We start from the raw sequence: 22,060 nt of genomic DNA, 5'->3' as shown, positions 1-22,060 counted from the left end.
GCAGGCAAATCTCTGTGAGTTCAAGACCAGCCTGGTCTACAGAGCGAGTTCCAGGATAACAAAGGCTATACAGTTAAACCCTGTGTCGAGAAACAAAAACAAAAACCATAAATTAGTAAGTAGAAATATTTTATAATTTATGTTTTCTTTGTTTTGCAATCAGAAATCTAATTTTTAATACAAATTTATACAAGCTTCAGATTTGTATTTAGCTGGTGAAAAATATGAAGAGGCTGTTGTTTAAAGTCAACTTATTTTCTTATTTTTCTACTTTATGTATATGAATGTTTTGCTTGCATGAATGTCTGTACACCATGGGGGTGCCTAGTGTCCAGAGAAGGGTGTGGGATCCCCTGAATTGGGGTCCGGATGGTTGGGAGCTACCACGTGGGTCCTGGGAAAAGAATTCCTGAGCTATCCTACCAGTCCCTATTTTTCTGTTTTGGCTGACCCCCTATTTGTTCTCCTTCCCACTTTTTAAAGATTTATTTATATTTTCTGTGTATGAGTATTTGCCTCCATGTATGTCTGTGCATTCCTCCTAGGGCAGAAGAGGGTGTTAGATCCTCCTGAACGGGAGTTAGGAATGGTTGTGAGCCTCCTTTTTCTTTTCTTTTTTCTTTTCTTTTCTTTTCTTTTCTCTTCTCTTCTCTTCTCTTCTCTTCTCTTCTCTTCTCTTCTCTTCTCTTCTCTTCTCTTCTCTTCTCTTCTCTTCTCTTTTCTTTTCTTTTCTTTTCTTTTCTTTTCTTTTTTAAGAGACTGACATGTGGGGAAATTATGCTTCTAGTCTGGGGACGAAATTCTGAATGTCTGAAACCCTTGGCGGGCTTCTTCCTGTCAAGGTATGGGTTGCTCTGATGGTGAGCGTCAACATTTTACCGTCGTGCTTGGTCAAAACTTCGGAAATTTTACTGATACCAGTTCAGGGCGTTTCACCTCCTTGAACTTTCTCATCCTCAATTTAAACCTCTATAAATTATCGGACTGGAAAGTCGACAATGGCAGGCTTCCTCTGCAGGCGGGAGGATGTCCGTGGGTGCTCTTGTTGAGGTTCATAGCCTCTGAGGGGGCTTAGGTGAGGCTGTCACTGCTATTCTCACGATAAGCATTTACTGTAAACTAGATGGGCTGGCAGTGGGCAGGAAAAGGGCTGACACGCTCCAGCAGCCTGAGACCCACCTTACAGATACCGAGCGCTCGGGCACACCGAGTGCCCCGCCCACCGCGCCAGCCCGCTCTGAGTCACGTGCCCCTCGGGGGAGGGGAAGTGGGCGGCTCGCCGACCGCCATCTTGAGAGCCGAGAGGCGGGGCCTGCGGATCTGAGGGCGCGCGTCCTCGGGGCCCGAGCGGCTTCCGCGCTCCTCCCCACTTTTTCCTCAACTCGCGCGGCCGCGGGGAGCCTGGGAGGGCGGGGGTGTGTCGGCGCGTGCCCGCGCCCTCCAACCGCTGGGCCTCCGGGGCGCGCTCTGCTTGGCCTCGGAGGCGGGGAGGGGGCTGCTCCGTCCGCGAGGGCGGCGCGCTGAGAGCTCGGCGGCGGCGGCTGCAGCTGTGGCGGCGCGCTCGGGGCCCGTGGCCGCGGCGCTCCCGGGAGCCATGTACCGCAGCGGGTCCCGCTCCTCGGTCTCTTCGCACCGGACGAAGGACGGCGGCGTGAGCGGCTCGCGACCCGGCCGCTCAGGGGGCTCCTCCTCAGGCCTGGCGCGCCGCCCCTCCTCGCCGCCGCCCTCTAGCTCGTCGTCGCTGCGGCTCTCCTCCCGCCGGCACCGCTCGCCCTCAGGCCACCGCGGCCGCCGGGCCTCGCCGTCCCCGTCTCGGGGTCGTCGCGGCTCCCCGTCCCCGCCCCGTGGCCGCCGGGCCTCACCGTCTCCGCCCCGTGGCCGCCGGGCCTCGCCGTCCCCTACTCGGGGTCGTCGTGGCTCCCCGTCCCCGCCGCGCGCCCGTCGCGGCTCCCCATCGCCCCCGCGGAGCCGGCGACTCTACCCGCCGGGCCTGGCTGGCTTCCGAGGCAGCGTTCGAGGCGAGTCCCGCGCCGATTTCGCTCGGGACGGCCGCGGAGACCATCCAGGCGACGGCGGCAGTCGGGTAATCCCACCCTTCGCCTGGGTCACCCCTGGATCCCGAGCCCCGGGGCCTCCACGCAGGAACCCAAATGTTCAAGTCTGCCCCGCTCCCTGACAGCCCTGGGCGCCTCGTTTACACAATAACGGATTTGGGACTCAGTGCCCGGTTTCTTGGGAAGAGGCTTTCGCTCTCGCTAAGTGGAAAAGTTAATCAAAGCGAGGAGAATTTCCTCCTTACTTATTGGCGCCTTGAGGCTTCCCTGGGGTTTGGTGAGATTCATTCACCTTAAGGCCCGAGTTTAGAGAAGCATGTGAACGCCTGATGGCCAGTTTGGAAAGCTTGAACCAAAGCAAGCTGGATGCTTTAGCTGTCATGGGGCTCTCACTTGGAGCTGTTGTCAGAAGCGGGGTGTGCATAATCAATTATTGTGATTGCTGCCCACCAACTAGCGATGTGACAGCAGCTACCAGCGTCCTTTTAGTGCTCACAGCCCCGTGAGGTAAAGCAATGACTGTTGTCACTCCTTGTCGCACAGCTGAGGATTCAGCTCAGAAAGGTCTAAGTCACTTGATGGAGGTGACACAGCTACAAGTGAGGGGACTGTGGTTCAGTTCTCATGCTTGGTTCTCTCAGCCCGCGATGTTAAGTGTTAAAATGTGCTGCATGAGAAGAATTGATGGTGGTGGGTGTAGGTCCCAAGTGGAGGGGCTTGCAAGTCTGAAACCCGACTTGGGGCCTCAGGTAGCACTACAGTTCTAGCAGTTTCTGCCCATGACCTGATGTGGTGGAGGGTTTTGTTTGTTTGTTCTCAGTTCACATATCTTTGTTAGTGAAGATTTTCTTTTGGAGAGAGCTATATATAACATGTATGCTAGGACACTGGTCATAGATAAACTGATTAGTCACATTGTGAAGATTTTTCAAAGCCCTCACTACAGAGGAATCAAAAGTAGAACACTGTACTACTGCTTCCCTCCTCTTCAGGATACTGTATTTGCTCCAGTTCTCTGTCCTATAGGAAATTGTTATCTCCTTTCTCTAATCTGAACATTTATCTCATCTAACCTGTTAGGTGTACCTTTAGGGGATGTCCTGTCACCTTCTAGCACTCTGACTACCCTGTTACCTCTTCCTTGGATTCTTACATTTACCTTCTTTACAATTTAGTCTTGCTACTCACCAGTGGTTTTTTTTGTGTGTGTGTGTGTGTGTGTGTGTGTTCAGCAATCAAACTGATTTTTAAAATATTTTTAATTAATTGTATTCATATGTACCTGTGTGTGGGTATGTACTTAGGAGTGCAGATGCTGGTGGAGACTTTGGATCCCTTGGAGCTAGTTAGCTGCCTGATGTGGGTGTTGTGAACCAAACTCCGGTCCTTTGCAAGAACAATACTCACTCTCAACTGGAGCCACCAAACTGATTTTAAACCTTCACTTTATACATTTAATAAGCATTTAATGGGCATCTGTGGTCTTGGCAGTGGTCTGTAGTGTGTTAAATGTGAAATTAAACCGTGAGTTATATAGTGTTTGATAGGACTTCAAGGGAAAGAGCCTCCTGAGAAGTGAGCTTTGAATTAAGACCTTAGAGTAATGCAAGCACCTGGAGGAAGAGTATAGTTGGGTCACATGACTTTGATACTTAAAACCCTCTTATGCTCTTATCACACTAAGAATCAAATCCAAATTTCCTAATTAGTTTTGTTTCCCTTCTATCTGTCACATTGCTCCAGCTGTACTCTGTCACATTGCCCTCTTTTTTTTGTTACCCAAAGAATGCCAGTTCATTCTTGAGATGTTGAGATGTTGCTTCCCTTGGCCTGAAACATCTATTTTCTTTGAAAGACCTATAAGCTTCCCAGTTACTTAAGTTGAATGACAACATCTCAGCAATGCTGCCTTTAGCCACCCTACCTGAATTGATTCCTCCTTTTTCTTAGTCTTTTATGGTTCGTTTTTTAGTGACAGTGCTACTTATTGCTACCTTCAGAAGTACTTAAAATTGGTTTTGGCTTTCCTCGTTTAGCTAGATTATATTGGTCCTGAGAGCAGGGATTTTGTTTACTTGGCTATTCCCATGTTCCATAAGAATAGGCGGTCATATTTTAGGAGGAGTGAAGAATATAAGCTTTTATCTCTATGGATATTTATAAAATTCCTTTTTCTGTTGCTGAATGGTTCCTTACCATGAGAAACAATTTCATGAGTGGGGAATACATTTTGGGGCAAAGATGTCTTCATGTTGATTACCATGTAGTTATTCTTTTTTCTTTTTAACTTTTGTAGAGACGTTCTCCTGGTCTGTGTTCTGATTCTTCTCTGGAGCAGAGTTTAAGAATCACTGTTGGCAATGACCACTTCTGTGTTAACACACCAGAATGGCATCGACTTAGTGACCGGTTGGGATCACCAGTTGATAATCTGGAGGATATGGACAGGTAGGCTTCAAATATGGCAGGGTGTACCATACTAATTCTGGATAGCAGAATATTGTTATTTTCTGAGTGATGTGTTTGAAGTGTGGTGCCAGCACAAAGTTATCCCCTATATCTGTGTCCAATAGAAGATAAACACTGGGAAAGTGTATTGACATAGTTTTCTGTTTCTGATGAAATGTGTACCAGGAAAAGAACATTTGGTACAATTAGAAGAGAAGGCTGAGGGAACGTAATCAAATACTAGACCAAAATAAAAAGAGTCCTTTATACAATGAAGGTTTTTTTGTTTTTGTGGGTTTTTTTGTTTGTTTGCTTGGTTTTTTTTTTTGGTTTTTCGAGACAGGGTTTCTTAGTGTAGCTTTGGAGCCTGTTCTGAAACTAGCTCTTATAGACCAGGCTGGCCTTGAATTCACAGAGATCCTTCTGCCTCTGTCTCCTGAGTGCTAGGATTAAAGGCAAGTGCTGGGATTAAAGGTGTGCGCCACCACTGCCTGACCAATAAAGGTTTTGAGCAAAATGGGAAGTCTTTTTTTTGTTTGTTTGTTTGCTTGGTTTTGTTTGTTTGTTTGCTTGCTTTTTTTTTTTCCAGGACAGGATTTCTTTGTGTAGCCTTTGCTGTCTTGGAACTTATTTTGTGGATGAGGCTGGACTCAAACTCAGAGATCTGCCTGCCTCTGCCTCTTAAGTGCTGGGATTAAAGATGTGTGCCACTATGCCTGACGTTTGTTTTCTTAATGATGGAGAATTTATCTGAGATAGAGTCTCACTCTGAAGCCCTGGAGATTGACCTACCTCTGCCTCCTAGTGCTAGAATTAAAGGCCTGTGGTACTACACTTGACTTTTTTGAGGGCCATGGGACAGTCTATGTAAAAGTCCTGGCTGGTCTGGAACTCACAGAGATCTTCCTCCTCCTTCCTGAGTGCTGAGATTACAAGCATGAGCCCAACACCCTGCCTGAAAATTATTTTTTTTAATAATTTTTTTTGCTTGGCCAGGTTAGACTATAGATACTAAAGCATTTAAATAAACTAGTGGATAATGCATATACATATATTAAATGTATGAAGCAGTAATAAAAAGTTAGAGATCTTAAAATTGTTGAGTGCTGTCATGTGGTGGTTCACACCTTTAATCCCAGCACTTGGAAGGCAGAAACAGGTGGATCTCTGTGATCTGGAGGCCAGCCTGGTCTACAGAGTGAGTCAGGTTTACACAGAGAAACTCTGTTTCGAAAAATAAAACAAAATTGTTGAGTGCTAAGGAAGGACAAATAAACTATACTGTGTTGAATATAGACCTCAATTACTAAAAGTTATATATGGGGATTAAATAATTTTATTACTTCACAATAGTAAAAAGGTAAGGATAGGCATATAGGATAACATTTTATTCATCTTAGAGCTTATCTTTTATAGTCTCTAGCACATTGGGGTTTAATAAATGATTCATTAGTGATTAACCAAGGGAACATTGTTTATTACAGGTAATGAATCTTGTATAGAATATAGGTAGGCAGATGAAGGCAGCTGGGCAGGAAATCTGAGGACAGAGGTACTACTGGTGCTATTTACTTCAAAGCTCCAATGACTATGGATGCAGTGAAGCAAGGCAGGACAGTCTTATATAACATTGAAGCTTCTGAAGATAGGGCTTCAAGGTATGTGACTGGAGCGCTAATTGAGTCAACAGCTCTTGCCCTTCAGTCTGCTTCTATTTTGGGAGGTGATTGAGTAGGTGGACTACAGTGGTGGTGGTACAGGGTGTGATTCTCTTCCTTCCTTGCTGGGTTTTTAGGTAACCTCAACATTTCCTTCTGTAGGGTCTAAACTGACATTTCCTCTTTGTTATGCATATATGCTCCTGATAACAAACTATCTCTTCAAGTTATAAACATTTAATTTCCTTCATAAGGTGTCTAGAACTGTAATATTCCAGAATCATGTGTTTTAGAGAAATATGCTTTACAGAAAGTGAGGATAAAGATCTAAATGGGAGCTGTGGGTCTGGTTTATATATGTGTGTGGGTTTTTTTTTTTTCTTTTTTTGAGACAGGATCTTTGTTTAACAGTCCTAACTGTCCTGGAACTTGCTCTGTAGACCAGGCTGGCATCAAACTCACAGAAATCCACCTGTCTCTGACTTCTGAGTGCTGGGATTAAAGGTGTGCACCACCACTGCCCGGCTCACAAACATACTTTTTAAAATAAATTCTTTAGGATGTTTCCAAAAGGCCATGTTAATTCTTTTTTTTTTCTTGAGACAACTGCCCCCGATACTTTTTCCTTTTATTGATTCTGTAAAGTCTTTTTTTAGATTTTTGGGTAACAACCAAATGTCTTAGTTAGGGTTTCTATTGCTATGATGGAACACCATGACCAAAGGAAAGTTGGGGAGGAAAGGCTTTATTTGGCTTACGTTTCCACGTGGTAGTTCATCATGGAAGGAAGTCAGGACAGGAATTCAAGCAAGGCAGGAACATGAAGACAGGAGCTGATGCAGAGGCCATGGAGGAGTGCACTTTATGGCTTGTTCTGCCTGCCTTCTTACAGAACCCAGGACCACCACTCTAGGGTGGTAGCCAGTCACTAATCACTAATTAAGAAAATGCTCCACAAGCTTCCCTACAGCCCGATCTTATGGAGGAATTTTCTTAATTGGGGTTCCCTCCTCTCAGATGACTATAGCTTGTGTCAAATGGCATAAAACTAGCCAGGACACCAAATTATCAAGTTTATGTATGGTCTTACCTTAGGAGCCCTATACTGAACTATAACTTATTCTAAAATGGAAGTGTGAACAAGCTGAGTGAAAAATTCTAAGACGCTTAGACATTAAGATACACCGAGTTGTGTATCCACCACTGCAATAAATTTTATAACAATTTTTTTTCTTGAGACAGAGTTTCTCTGTGTAGCCCTAGCTGTTTTGGAACTCTCTCTATAGACCAGGATGACTTTGAACTCACAGAGATCTACCTCTGCTTCCCTAGTGCTGGGATTAAAGGTCTGTGTCACCACCACCCAGCTGTACTTTCTACTTTTATGACCTTGCCTATTCATGTATTGTTTGATTCTTTGCAACTAGCTTTCACGTATATTAAGGTTCATCTATGTTTATAGTGTTTCTTTTTTTTTTAAGATTTATTTATTTATTTATTATGTATACAGTGTTCTGTCTGTCTGTATGCTTGCTGGCCAGAAGAGGGCACCAGATTTCATTACAGATGACTGTGAGCCACCATGTGGTTGCTGGGAATTGAACTCAGGACCTCTGGAAGAGCAGTCAGTGCTCTTAACCTCTGAGCCATCTCTCTAGCCCCAATAGTGTTTCTTTTTATTGCCAATAATATTTCATTATATGAATATGCCAAATACTGTTTTTTCATTATTAATAAATGGATGAATACCATTGGGTTATCTTATTTTTAGTTGTTGTAAATAATTCTGTTACGAATGTTGTTGTACAAGCTGCTTTTGAATTTATTTATTTATTTGATTTTTCAAGACAGTATTCTCTGTAGCTTTGGAGCCTGTCCTGGAACTAGCTCTTGTAGACCAGGCTAACCTCTAACTCGTAGAGATTCTCCTGCCTCTGCCTCCTGAGTGTTGGGTTTAAAGGTGTGCACCATCACCACTGCCCAGCCTTTGTGGACTTATATATCTATAGACCAATGTTTCTCAACCTTCCTAATGCTATGAACCTTTAATACAGTTCCTCATGTTGTGGTGATGCCTAACAATAAAATTATTTTCTTTGCTACTTCATAAGTATAATTCTGCTACTGTTATTAAATGTAATGTAAATATCTGATATTCGACCCCTGTGGAAGGTTTGTTCAACCCCCCAAATGAGTCATGACCCATAGGTTGAGAACCACTGCTATAGACAGATATTTTATTGTTCAGATTACTTTTGTGGTATCAGGGACTAACCCCAAGGCCTGTGTATGCTAGGCAAACAACCTGTCATTGAGCTATTCTCCAGGCTCATGTTTTTAATTTGTTTAATGGACATTTGTAAATACATAGAAATAGAATAAAGCTGACCAGTAATGATGCATGCCTTTAATCCCAGCATTCAGGAGGCAGAAGCAGGTGGATCTCTGTGAATTCCAGGTCAACCTGGTCTACAGGGCAACTTCTAGGACAGCCAGAACAACACAGTGAAACTCTGCCTTGAGCCCCCCCCCCCCAAGGAATGGATACTATTTGGTACTAGAAAAGTATCAGCAGGGAGGGTGAAAAGGATAAAAAAAAGGGGGGGCAGTTGGGCAGATATAATCAAAGTACATATGCATATAGGAAAATTTCATAATGTGTTATTTTGTACGATGAATGTATGTTAATAAAACAATTTTTAAAATAATTTATTTAAACTCATTTTATGTGCATTGGTCTGAGGGTGTCAGATCGCCTGGAACGGGAGACAGACAGTTCTGAGTTGCTATGTGGGTGCATACAATTGAACCCAGGTTTTTGGGGGAGAGCAGCCAGCTCTCTAGCCCCTAAAAATAATTTTTAAAAATAGAAAATACAGGGGGCTGGAGAGATGGCTCAGAGGTTAAGAACATTGCCTGCTCTTCCAAAGGTCCTGAGTTCAATTCCCAGCAACCACATGGTGGCTCACAACCATCTGTAATGGGGTCTGGTGCCCTCTTCTGGCCTGTAGTCATACACACAGACAGAATATTGTATACATAATAAATAAATAAATAAATATTTTTTTTTAAAAAAAATAGAAAATACAGTACAGGGAGCCTTCATGTTCTTTTTTTTCTTTTTTAGAGATCTAGTTTGAAAAAACCAATTGGTCAGCAGGTGGTGGTGGTTTATCCTGTAATCCCAGCACCCTGGAGGCAGAAGTAGGCGTACCTCTGAGTTCGAGGTCACCCTTGTCTTAGGACAGGGCTACACAGAGAAACCCTGTTTGTAAAAAACCAACCAAGCATCAAACAATTGCTCTTAGTGAAGGCTGCTGTTGTTGCTGTTGTTTTGAAACAGGGTCTGGGATTAAAGGCATGTACCAGTTTGGCCAAGGCTTTTAGAGTGTCTATCACTGTACTACTTTAGGCTACAGACAATGGTGATTCTTTTTAGGAGTCACATTTTTTAATTTAAAATTTTGTGTGTCTTGAGTGTTTACGTGGTTGTATGTGTGTGTCTGACTTGTATGACCAGTTTGAATGCCCTAGAACTGGAGCTATAGATGGTGGTGAGCTGGGTACTAAACCCAGGTCCTCTGGAAAAATAGCTAGTGCTCTTAACCACTGAGCTATCTTGTTTCTCCAGGACTGTCTCTTATGACAGCCAGTTTTCTTTTAACCCCTGGGAAAAAGAAAGAAGGATTAAATTTCTAATAAGCAGCCTGACTGTGTACTATATTTATATGATAGCTTCTGGTTTTGTTTTGTTTTGTTTCTAACTGTTCTGTGCCTCCTTCTATTGCATCCCCCTTTTTCCTGGCAATTCTAAGTCTACTGAGGCTTTCCGAGAGCCTCCTTATTTGTAGCTTGTTGATCCTTACTGTCATATTAGATATTGAGTTAATGTTTCATTTGGTGGTGCCATGTCCTAGTTCTAGTGGGGAAAGGAAGATAGGTAACCTCGCTACTATACATATAGTCTAGGAGGGTTTTCTCCTACACTGATATGAAACTTGTTGGTATATAGTTGGTGGTTTGGTGATAGTGAGTCAACTCGAGTATTCCTTCTTAAATAGGTGTATTTATAGTTGATGGACAGAGCAAAATTTTTGTGTTTCAATGATGTTTGATTTCAGAGGTCATTCTTAGTTTATTCCTAGTCCTATTTCATAATACATTAAGACCTCAAAATTATCCAGATTTTTTTTTTAAGGTTATTTCTATGGAACTGCAGATATAGCTCATTGGTTAAGAGCACTGGCTGCTCTTCCAGAGAACTCCCGTTTGATTTCCAGCACCCATATGACCCCTCACAAACATCTGGTCTCAAACTCATGGTGATTGTCCGGCCTCAGCCTCCTAAGTCCTAAGATTACTGGTTCATTATTGTTATTTTGTTATTTAGATGAAATTAGATTTTAAAATTCTAAAGGATCGGGCTGGAGAGATGGCTCAGCGGTTAAGAGCATTGCCTGCTCTTCCAAAGGTCCTGAGTTCAATTCCCAGCAACCACATGGTGACTCACAACCATCTGTAATGAGGTCTGGTGCCCTCTCCTGGCCTTCAGGCACACACAGAATATTGTATACAAAATAAATAAATAAATAAATAAATAAATAAATAAATAAATATTCTAAAGGGTCTCCTGGCATAGAGGATGTCTGGGCCAGCAAGGTGTCTCAGCAAGTAAAAGCACTTGCCTGAAGACATGAGTTTGATACCTAGCACACATATAGCAGGAGAGAATCATCTCCCACAAGTTCTCTTCTGACATCTATATATGGGCCATGAATCACATGTGCCCACATACATATAGACATGTACACACACAAAAAAATTTTAAATGTAGTTTTAAAAAATCCTAGAGGATCTTTATTTCCATCTGTGATTTAAATCAAAACCCTTGTCTTTTGGGTCATAGAACTCTGTGACCATAGTGTCCTGAAATAGCTAGGTTTATTATCTACTTCTGAACTTAAAAAAGAACCATCTTCTCCTGAATTTTTACCTGTATGCTACAAAGACCTTGGTATTTCTGAAAAATAAAGATACACAGTGAACCAAAACATTTATTTTTGGGTCCCATGGTAATAGACTGCTTGTGAATATCGAGGCAAGGCAGGAAAGAGCATGACCAAACAATTTTTTTAATTGTTGTTTATTGAGCTCTACATTTTTCTCTGCTCCTCTCTCTTCCTCTCCTCTCCCCACTTCAATCCTCCCCCAAGATCCCCATTCTCCCAATTTACGCAGGAGATCTTGTCTTTTTCTACTTTCTACTTCCCATGTAGATTAGATCTATGTAAATCTCTCTTAGTGTCCACATTGTTGTCTAAGTTCTCTGGGATTGTGGTTTGTAGACTGGCTTTCTTTGCTTTATGTTTAAAAACCACCTATGAGTGAGTTCATGTGATAATTGTCTTTCTGTGTCTGGGTTACCTCACTCAAAATAATGTTTTCTAGCTCCATCCATTTTCCTGCAAAATTCAAGCAGTCGTTACTTTATTTATTTATTTTTTTGCTGTGTAGTATTCCATTGTGTAAATGTACCACATTTTTCTTATCCATTCTTCGATAGAGGGACATTTAGTTTGTTTCCAGGTTCTGGCTATAACAAATAAAGCTGCTATGAACATAGTTGAGCACATGTCCTAGTGGCATGATTGAGCATCCTTTGGCTATATACCCAAAAGTGGTATTACTGGGTCTTGAGGAAGGTTGTTTCCTAATTTTCTGAGAAATCACCACACTGACATCCAAAGGGGTTGTACCAGCTTGCATTCCCACCAGCAATGCAGGAGTGTTTCCTTTACCCCACAACCTCTCCAGCATAAGTTGTCATCAGTGTTTTTGATTTTGGCCATTTTTACAGGTGTAAGATGGAATCTCAGATTTGTTTTGATTTGCATTTCTCTGATGGCTAAGGATGTTGAACATTTCCTTAAGTGTCTGTCAGCCATTTTAGATTCCTCTGTTGAGGGCTCTCTGTTTAGGTCTCTACTCCATTTTTTATTGGATTATGTGATCTTTTGGTGTCCAATTTCTTGAGTTCTTTGTATATTTTGGAGATCAGACCTCTGTCTGATGTGGGGTTAGTGAAGATCTTTTTCCATTCCGTAGGCTGTCGTTTTGTCTTGTTGACTGTGTCCTTTGCTTTACAGAAGCTTTTCAGTTTCAGGAGGTCCCATTTATTAATTGTTTCTCTCAGTGTCTGTGCTGCTGTGGTTCTATTTAGGAAGTGGTTCCCTGTGCCAATGCGTTCAAGTGTACTTCCCACTTTCTCTTCTATAAGGTTTAGTGTGGCTGACTTTGTGTTGAGGTCTTTGATCCATTTGGACTTGAGTTTTGTGCATGGTGATAGATATGGGTCTATTTTCATTCTTCTACATGTTGATATCCAGTTATGCCAGCACCACTTGCTAAATATGCTTTCTTTTTTCCATTTGATATTTTTTTGTTTTTTTGTCAAAAATCAGGTGTTTAAAGATGTGTGGCTTGATATTCGGGTCTTCTATTTGGTTCCATTGTTCCTCCTGTCTGTTCTTATGCCAATACCAGGCTGTTTCCAGGACTGTACCTCTGTAGTAGAGTTTGAAGTCAGGGATTGTGATGCCTCCAAAGGTTCTGTATTTCTTGTTTGTTGTTTTTCTGTTTTGTTTTTGAGATAAGATCCTATAGCCATTCTGTCCTCAAAGTTACTGAAGTTCAGGTTGTCTCTGAACTCAGTATCCTCACTGGTATTACAGTTATGAACCATCATATCTGCTTAGAATCATTTTTTAAAATAAATTCTTAGTTAATGCTAGGGATGCCAGTCCTGATAAAGAGCTTAAATTTAGCTAGGCAAATTTTTATTATTGTTACTATTTTGTTTTTAAGATTTATTTATTTTTATAAGTTTGGGTGTTTTTCCTGCATGTATGTCTCTGCACTGTGTTCATGTATGGTACCTGAGGAAGACACCTGAAGAAGGCATTGGATTCCCTGGATTTGGAGTAATAGATAAATAGTTGTGAGCCCATCATGTCGGTGCTGGGAATCAAACCCATGTTCTCTAGAAGAACATGTAGTGCTTTTAACAAAAGAGTCATCTCTCCAGTCCCTGTTATGTTTTTTCTTTTTCCAAGAAAGTGTTTTAGTATGTAGCCCCGGAACTCAGAGCTACCTACCTCCCTGGTGCTGGGATTAAAGGCTGTATCTGGTCTCGCTAGTCCAGTTGAATAAATTAGGACTCTGATTTTTTTTTAAGATTTATTTTTATTTTTCAATTATGTATATATGTGTGCTTCTTTGTGAGTATGCACATGTGAATGCAGGTGTCCTTATAATCCAGAAGAGGATGTCTAATCCCCTGAAATTGGAGTAAGCAATTGAACATGGGTACTGGGAACTGAACTTGGGTCATCTAGAAGATAGTATGCAGTCTTAATTGCTGAATCATTTCTCTCGTTCTTTGGTCTCTTTGTGGTATTTTGTATTTCCTGAGTACCAGTGTGATACACTACATCCTTAGACTAAATACTTAATGTAAGTGTTCTGTTGATATATTAGTAATAAGACCTCTTGACTAGAAGCTAAAGCTGCTGATGACACTGGGAAAGGGAGAGGAAATATTCCATGTGTAATGTATCTTTGGATTTCAGATCATTTACTTTTGCCTTAAGTCTTCTTTTGTCCCCTTCCTAAATAATATTATTTTAGCATTGTCTGTCCTTTCTCTCTCCAAGTCCAGCATATTCAGTAATGCTTGTCTTTCTTCTCAGGGATGATCTGACTGATGATTCTGTCTTCACACGAAGCTCCCAGTGCTCTCGGGGCCTTGAACGATACATTTCTCGGGAAGAGGGGCAACTTAGTCCCTTCTTGGGACAACTTGATGAGGACTACCAAGCAAGAGAACCTTTTTTGCCTAGAGCTGAGTATAGTTCCCATATCAGTTGTCATGATGAACTGTTGAGGGGAGCAGAACGAAGTAGAGACAAACTCAAAAGCTCCTCTTACTCCATACGATCTGAGGAAAGAAGTCGGGAGACCAAAAGGCCTCGTTATGATGACATGGAAAAGGTACATGGCATAGGAGGGGATCACTCGAGTTTTACATCTGGGACTCGCAACTACCGACAGCGAAGAAGAAGCCCAAGCCCAAGGTTTCTAGACCCTGAGTTTCGAGAACTGGACCTTGCCAGGCGAAAGCGAGAGGAAGAGGAGGAACAAAATAGGAGCTTGAGTCAGGAGCTTGTGGGAGTTGATGATGGAACTAGCTGTTCCATCCCTGGGTTGTCGAGTGTCCTAACAACATCAGAGCCAGAATATTCTTTGCATCGGCCTGAGGAAGTTCCTGTGATGCCCAAGAAGTCCATTCTGAAGAAGAGAACTGAAGTGGACGTGAAGCCATCTGTGCAGGTCTCTGTTGTATTTCTCTTGATGGTCCTCTGCTGTCCTAAATTCTGATACTTTCCTGGGGCTGTGTTCCCTAATGGTGTCTGTGTAACTTGTGCTGTGCTGACATTTTATGCCTAACTGTGAGCGACCCCTTCTAGGATTCTCCAGATTAAACTGTAGGCTCATAATGCACCAACAAGGGCTTCTGTTGCTACCTTACTTTTCTAAATAGATTTAGAAGAGTATCTGCCTTGGTTTTTTCCCTCCTTAAATTGAATAGCCCGATGGGAATCTTTGAATATGGATTCTTGGAAATGAAGCTTAAGGACAAAAGGAGAAGATAATCCTGATTTCTTATCTTTTTAGAAGAAGACAGTGTATGAGTTGTAGAACATAAGACTAGAAATCAAGTGATTCTGGTTTAGGAACTATCAACTTCCTGTGTAAATTTTAGATGAATCACAACTTTTCTGGCCTTAACATTGCTTTTTCTTTCTATGAAAAGATGGTCAGGCAAGACTTCTAATGTGACTAGAGGCTTCTGAGCCAGTACTGAAGTACTTAGAGAAGCAAGGGGAGATTGATAGGTTAGAGTTCTCGTGTTTCCTGTTTCCAGAGTAATCCTTCTTTTGGTCATCAATAGGTATGAAAATAAGTTGGGTGAAATGGTACACACCCATAATCCCAGCAGCTGAGAGACCAGTACAAGAGGATTCCAGGTTCAAGTCTATTAGGGCACATTGCTAGTTAAGGCCAGCCTGAGCTACAAAGTTAGACATGGCTGGAAACAAGCCTGATGGCTCAGTTTGATTCCCAGATTCTAACTCCTGAAAATCCATATATATATAGTGCTCATGTGTGCCCATATATTCACACACCTCCCCTCCTCCCCTCTCTCACACAACACACTGTGTTCATGTGTGCCTGTATATTCACACACCTCCTTCTCCTCTCTCTCACAGAGCACACTGCTCATGTGTGCCTGTATATTCACACAACTCCTCCCCCCACCACAACACACTGTGCTCATGTCTGTATATTCACACACCTCTTACCTGCTCTCACACATGCATACACACACTATGCTCATGTGTGCCCTTATATTCACACTACACACAACACACTATGCTTATGTGTCCTCATATAGTCATATACCTCCTTACATATACACTGTACTCATGTGTGCCCATATAGTTACACACCACCTACCCCAACAACAATAATACAGTTCTTAAAAGAAAACAAAATAGGGAATCAAGCAAGAGAAAATATCTAAAATCCTTTTGAATTCAAATTCCTTGATAAAGAGTAGAACACACAGGTAAAGGTCACAGCCACTCTGTCTACTTCAGTTCCTTTTCTCCTTTTCTCCTTGCTATGGTGGAGACAGTTGAAGAGATGGGGAACTTGTTTCTTGAACTTAGATGACTTTCCTTTTATACTTAAATCTCTCCTATTCAAGAAACATCTCAGTGTTCTGTGATTCCTCATAGCTGCTCAATCAGTGTGCTTGTGTTTGTGTTTGCAGCTTGAGAGCTTTTCCAGCAGTGCCAGCTCCAATCAGGATCGTCCTCTCTATTCTGAACATTCACCTCTTCCACTAAGTGGTGCTATTGCTGCTTTTGCTTCAGAGATGGAAAATAAGGGGACTGCAGTGGCGGCTGACCTGAAGGAACCTCAGAGTAAGATATTCCAGTGGGGTCCCCTCCATGAGATATCTAAAGACAACAATCCTCTCAGTGAAAAATTTGACAATGTTCTGTGCTATAAGGAAAAATTGAATTTGAAAGCTGAGGGACTTGAACGACATACAGACTTCTTACTGCCCCATGAGAGAGCTAGCCAGGATGGCAGTGGCTTTTCCCGAATTCTGGGCATGTTGGCTGATCCTACCAGTACACAGGAAAAAAGAAGACGTAGTTTCCCTGATATTGAGGATGAGGAGAAATTTCTCTATGGGGATGAAGAGGAGGATATAAAAGCAGAATCTCCACCTAAGTCCCTTGGGGACTCTGAGAGTAAAAGTTTGAAAAAGAAAACAAGCTCTCTGCCCTCAACTCCAGCCGTAAAGCTAGAATCACTAGAAGAGAACAATCCAGAATATGCCAAGATTCATGACTTGCTTAAGACCATAGGACTGGATATTGGAGTAGCAGAAATTAGTAAGTTGGCTGCACGAACCCAGGAACGACTTCACGGCAAGAAGCCATCATCACGCTCCTTAGCTGACCGACGTTTGTCTGCTGACCGACGTTCATCTGCTGACCGGCACTTTTCAGCTGACCGCTGTTCCTCAGTTGACCACAGTTTCACAACTGATCGGCGCTCATCAGATCATCACAGACTGGAGAGCAGGGAGGCACATCACAGCAACACTCAGTCCCCAGAAGTATCCCGCCCACACCCAGCCTCCCCAGTAGATCCTTACCTGCTCACAAAAAATAGCTCTCCTTTCCTAAAGTCTGACCATCCGATGGGTCATGTTACAGGACCAGAGATAGTTGGCAGTGGGTTTCAGTCACCTGTTGCCGTTAGGTGCTTGTTGCCATCAGCCCCATCTACCCCAATTAGGCTTCCACACTCGGCTTCTTTATCCCAGTTCTATATACCAAGAGCCTCTCAGTTTGCTGCACCTCGGATACCTCCAAACTACCAGGGATCTGTCATTCCTTCTGCCTCTTTTGATGCTTATAGGCACTATATGGCATACACAGCCTCAAGGTGGCCCATGTATCCCACTTCTCAACCATCTAGCCACCCTTTACCTGAACCACATAGGCTAATACCAACAACCAAACAAGCTACTCATAGTAGTCGTCCCAATCTCCGTGTGATCCCCACTGTGACTCCTGAAAAGTCCAAACAAGAGGTATCAGTGCTAGGCTCAATTTCTGTTAAGCAAGTTCCTGTTCAGGTGTCCATTCCATCACTTATAAGATATAATCCAGAGAAGATCTCTGATGAAAAGAACCGCGCCTCCCAGAAGCAGAAGGTGAATATTAGCTTTGGGCATCTCATGCCTGAGTTTTTTATTTTCTATTTCTGTTTAGCAAAAAACAGATAGTTTGTACATGTTTTTTTAGAGGGGGTGAAAATTTGTAAGACCTTTGGTACTTTAAGTTTCTTGGAGGTTTACATCATTACCCAAGTAATGTACATAATAGCCCCTTTGAGCTTCTAATATTTTGTTTTTATAGGTTCCACTGTGATGGCTAGCCTTTTTAAGTTTATTTTTCTGTCAAATGAATAATCTGAAGATACTGAGGGTAGAAGCTAGGAACCTTGAAGTATCAGAAAGTCTTATCTTTTTTCATTTAAAGAATTTAATCTCTGGAAGATAAAATTTTAATTTTATGTGGTATTCAAATGCTTTGAACTTTAGCTGTAAGTTTCATTGATAATCTTAAGTTTCAGTAAAGAAAAAAATGTAAACTTCAAGAAAATGTTTGGAAGGCAAAAAAAAAAGACAGTTGGTGGTGGTGCGCGTCAGTAATCCCAGCACTCAGGAGGCAGAGGCAGGCTGATCTCTGCAAATTCAAGGCCAGCCTAGTTTACAGAGTGAGTTCCTGGACAGCCAGAACTGTTACACAGAGAAACCTTGTCTCAACAAAACAAAACAAAAAGTGTTTTGGAGATAGAGCTCTTTCTCTTTAATACCCTAACACTAAGGACTTAATGGTTTTTCTCATTTGTCTATTAAAGACAAGTCATATTCTTTTTTTCTGTTAGCTGGTAGTAACTGATTAAGAGATAATAAATTCAGGATAGCTATATCTGTTTGTTGGTTTGTTTTCAAACCATGGTCTTGCTATGTAGCCCTGACTGGCTTAGAACTTACTCTGTAGACCAGACTAGCCTCAAACTCAAAGGATCCACCTGCCTCTGCCTTCAGAGTGTTGGGATTAAATGCATATGCCACCATGCCCAATCTGTATCTGAATTTTAAATTTAGTTTGACTTGTGTGACCTTGGGTGAGCTTCTTTTTTGTTTGTTTTGTTTTGATTTGGGGTTTTTTGTTGTCGTTGTTGGTTTTTTATTTTATTTATCTATTTTTTATAGACGGTTTCTAAGTGTAGCCCAGGCTGCCTTGTAAGTAGCTTTGTAGACCAGACTGACCTTGAACTCAGAGATCCACTTTGCCTCCTGAGTGCTAGAATAAAAGGTGTGTGCTGCCACCACCTGGTGAGTTGTTTTTCTTTCTTTTTCTTTTTTAAGATTCTTTTTATTTTAAAATTAAGAATTTACTTAGTTTATGTGTATGAGTATTTTGTATGTGTTATGTCTACATATATGTCTGTGCACTATATATATGGCTGGTGTTTTAGAGACCAGAAGAGGGCTTCAGATCTCCTGAGACTACAGAATTACAGGCAGTTTTGATTCACTGTGGAGGTGCAGGGGATATATAGGACCTAGGTTTTCTAGAACAATCGGTGTTCATAATCACTGAGCTACCACTCCAGCTCCAAGATCTACTTTTAATTTTATAGATATACACACAGGGACACACACACACGGGTTTGTGCACATGTGAGTGTAGGTAGTCAGGAAGTCCAGAAGAGGATATAGGATGCCCTGGAACTAGAGTTACAGGCAGTTGTAAGCCACCTGATGTGGGTATTGGGAACTGAATTCAGGTCCTCTACATGATCAGTACATGCTCTTAACTGCTGAGCATTCTAGCCCTGAGATACTTAATCCTATATGACCTTACTTTTCCTAATGTAAAATGGAGAAAATGTGAAGCTTAAATAATACAAAATACATAATACAGCTGATATAATGAATCATAACCACATTTCACTCCTTTTCTTTATCTTTATCCCTGGGTTCAGAGTCACTATGCAGTGGTGTTGTCAGTGGCTTTACTTCCTGCTTGAAAACTTTCTTGGTAGTATAGTTCTGAATAAAAGGATAAAATCCTGGTTTTGAACTTGGATCTGAATAAAACGTTACTTTGACTACAAACAAAGCTTCTATGTCCAGGCATTTGAACTCTGGCTGAAGGGTTGGTTATTTTGAGACTGGGTCTTGCTCTGTGACCCTGGCTTTCCTGGAGCATACTATATAGACCAGGCTGACCTGGAATTTACAGCAATCCTTTTGCAAAAGCATGTAAGTGCTAAGATTTAGAGGTAAGTGCCACTGCACTAGACTTTAAGATACCAGTGTAAGAGCTAAATAGAAAAGGAGGATGTTGGAAACAGGGACTCCTAAAAATACAAAAACAGTTTGTAAAGGGTATAAATTCATTCTGGCTGAGCAGTGGTGGCCCACGCACACCTTTAATCCCAGGACTCGGGAGTTAGAGGCAGACAGTTCCAGACCAGCCTGGTTTACAGAGTGAATTCTAGATAGCCAGGGCTGCACAGAGAAACTGTGTCTTGAAAAACCAAAAAAAAAAAAAAAGTGAGTGACCATGACCCGTGAACACAAATACCATGTTTCACTGTGGAGGGTTTTTGTTTTCAAAACAGGTTTCCCTCTCTAGTCCTGGCTGTCTTGGAACTAGCTTTGTAGACCAGGCTGGCCTAAACTCACAGAGATCTGCCTGCCTCTGTCTTCTGAGTGCTGAGATTAAAGGTGTGCGCCACTACCACCTGGCTAAGTTATGTGAGATTTTTATTAGTTACAGAACAAAATAAGTTATAAAAGTATTTACAGAATATGTTGGGCAGTGGTAACGCATGCCTTTAATCCCAGAGGCAGGCAGATCTTTGTGAGTTCTACAGAGAAAGTTCCAGGTTAGGCTCCAAAGCTACACAGAAATCCTGTTTTAAAAAAAAAAATTGTCTGGTTTTGTTTTGGTTTTGGTAGTCACAGGATGTTAGGTCAGACAGTCCACAGGTGTGTGCTGTGGGTGATTTTAAAGGGAGTCAAAATAGTTTGGCTCTGGTCTTCAACAATTTAACTCTCCACAGTCACATCACCATATAGAATCCTTAACACAGATGTCACCTCTGCCTCCTCTACATACCCTCTTGATCTTTTCTGGGAACTTCAGATACACTCTTTTACTGTTTTGTACTCTGTAGGTTATTGAAGAGAGAGAAAAACTGAAGACTGACCAGGAAGCCCGACAGAAGAAAATGTTTTATCTCAGGACTGAGCTGGAGCGGCTTCATAAACAGCAAGGTATCAGGCAACCCCTTGCCTGACCTCCTTGTCGTGTAGATAGTAACTGTAGGAGACCAGTGCAGAGGTGCTGGTGCTCAGATGCGGTCAGCAAGAGCAGTGTGGGCATATACTTCTGTTCTCCTTCTCTTTCTACCCACTCTCTCTTCCTCTCTTTGTATTTAAGTATGCAGTTTGTTGTTTGTTGTTTGTTTTGAGACAGGGTTTCTCTGTGTAGCTCTGTCTATCCTGGAACTCACTCTGTAGACCAGGCTGGCCTCAACTCAGACATTCGCCTGCCTCTGCCTTTTGAGTGCTGGGGTTAAAGGTGTGTGCCACCATGCCTGGCATTTAATGTGTAATTTTTCCTGAACTCTTTTAGAATACGTTGTAGATAGGATATCCTTTAGAACTTCAGTATGTATTTCCTAACAGGAATTCAAGTATACAATACACTAATCAAAATTAGGGAATTAGGAATAGGCTGATGGCTTGCTATACAAGCATGAGGACCTGAGTTTAGATTCTCAGAACCCACAGAAGGTCAGATACAATAGCATGCATCTACAATCTCAGCATTTCTGTGGCAAGATGGCACGCAAAAACAAGAGAATCCCCACAAGCCTGGTGTATGCAGCAGCAGATCAAATTCTTCATAAGCATGATAGAAGGTGAGGACAGATACCCAAGCTTGCCCTTTGACTTTCATAAGGATATGTGTGAACTTGTGCACACACAGAGAGTCATACACACACACATGCAAAAAGATTTTTAAAATTAGGAAATTAATTGTAATAGCTAATCTACCAATGTTATTTATATTTTACCATTTGTTTTATCACAAAGACTTATCACATTCAGTTGTCAGTCTTTTAGTCCTTTACCATTTAATAATAGATCCTGAGCCTTTCTATTCATAATTTGATATTTTAGAAAAGGTCATGTGTTTTATAGAATGTTTCTTAATTTATCCTTAATTTATCTGATGTTTCTTTATGATTAAGTTTGGATTATACATCTTGGCAAGACTGGCAAAAACAATGTCAAGTTTACATCGATAGTGTCTTTCAGGGGAAATCTTTGTAACTATAGTAAAAATTATTCTTGAAGCTTCTTCCCACCAGTTTTAATTACTGTTTCTACCCTGAGAAACTTGTTTTGATGGTTGTTAAATAGTGATTTTTTTCTAATTTTGTTATTCCTTCTATGTAGTGTGGTTTCTGTTTTAAGAAGGGACTTCTAACCCCTACCCCAATTTGTTTAGTCATTGTATGAGTATATATTCATTCAGTGATAATTATGTTATCATCTGTCATTGTCATTATTTATTTCCATGCTAAATTTTTTCCATATTTAGTTAGTGGGGACCACTTTGAGTTGTTGGTAGTGTCCTTTTGATATCTGCTCATCACTTTAAG

At 41.8% G+C, this 22,060-nt stretch overlaps 1 protein-coding gene across 1 annotated transcript in view; it reads left to right on the top strand.

Annotated features, from left to right (window-relative positions):
* Positions 1 to 1,535: 1,535 nt before the first annotated feature.
* The window catches only part of Znf318 (zinc finger protein 318), a 33,389-nt gene continuing 12,864 nt past the window's right edge, over positions 1,536 to 22,060 (top strand). Inside the window, exons 1-5 of the mRNA XM_048445295.3 lie at positions 1,536 to 2,083; positions 4,351 to 4,502; positions 13,909 to 14,548; positions 16,056 to 17,519; positions 20,564 to 20,663. Of these exons, the coding sequence (XP_048301252.3) occupies positions 1,595 to 2,083; positions 4,351 to 4,502; positions 13,909 to 14,548; positions 16,056 to 17,519; positions 20,564 to 20,663 (2,845 nt within the window). The 5' untranslated portion in view covers positions 1,536 to 1,594. The remainder of the gene's footprint in view (positions 2,084 to 4,350; positions 4,503 to 13,908; positions 14,549 to 16,055; positions 17,520 to 20,563; positions 20,664 to 22,060) is intronic.

The sequence above is a fragment of the Myodes glareolus genome, chromosome 18 (genome assembly GCF_982192425.1).
Source record: "Myodes glareolus chromosome 18, mMyoGla1.1, whole genome shotgun sequence".
Lineage (NCBI taxonomy): Eukaryota > Metazoa > Chordata > Mammalia > Rodentia > Cricetidae > Myodes > Myodes glareolus.
Note: the sequence above shows the minus strand (reverse complement) of the source record. Positions and strands in the feature narration are given on the sequence as shown.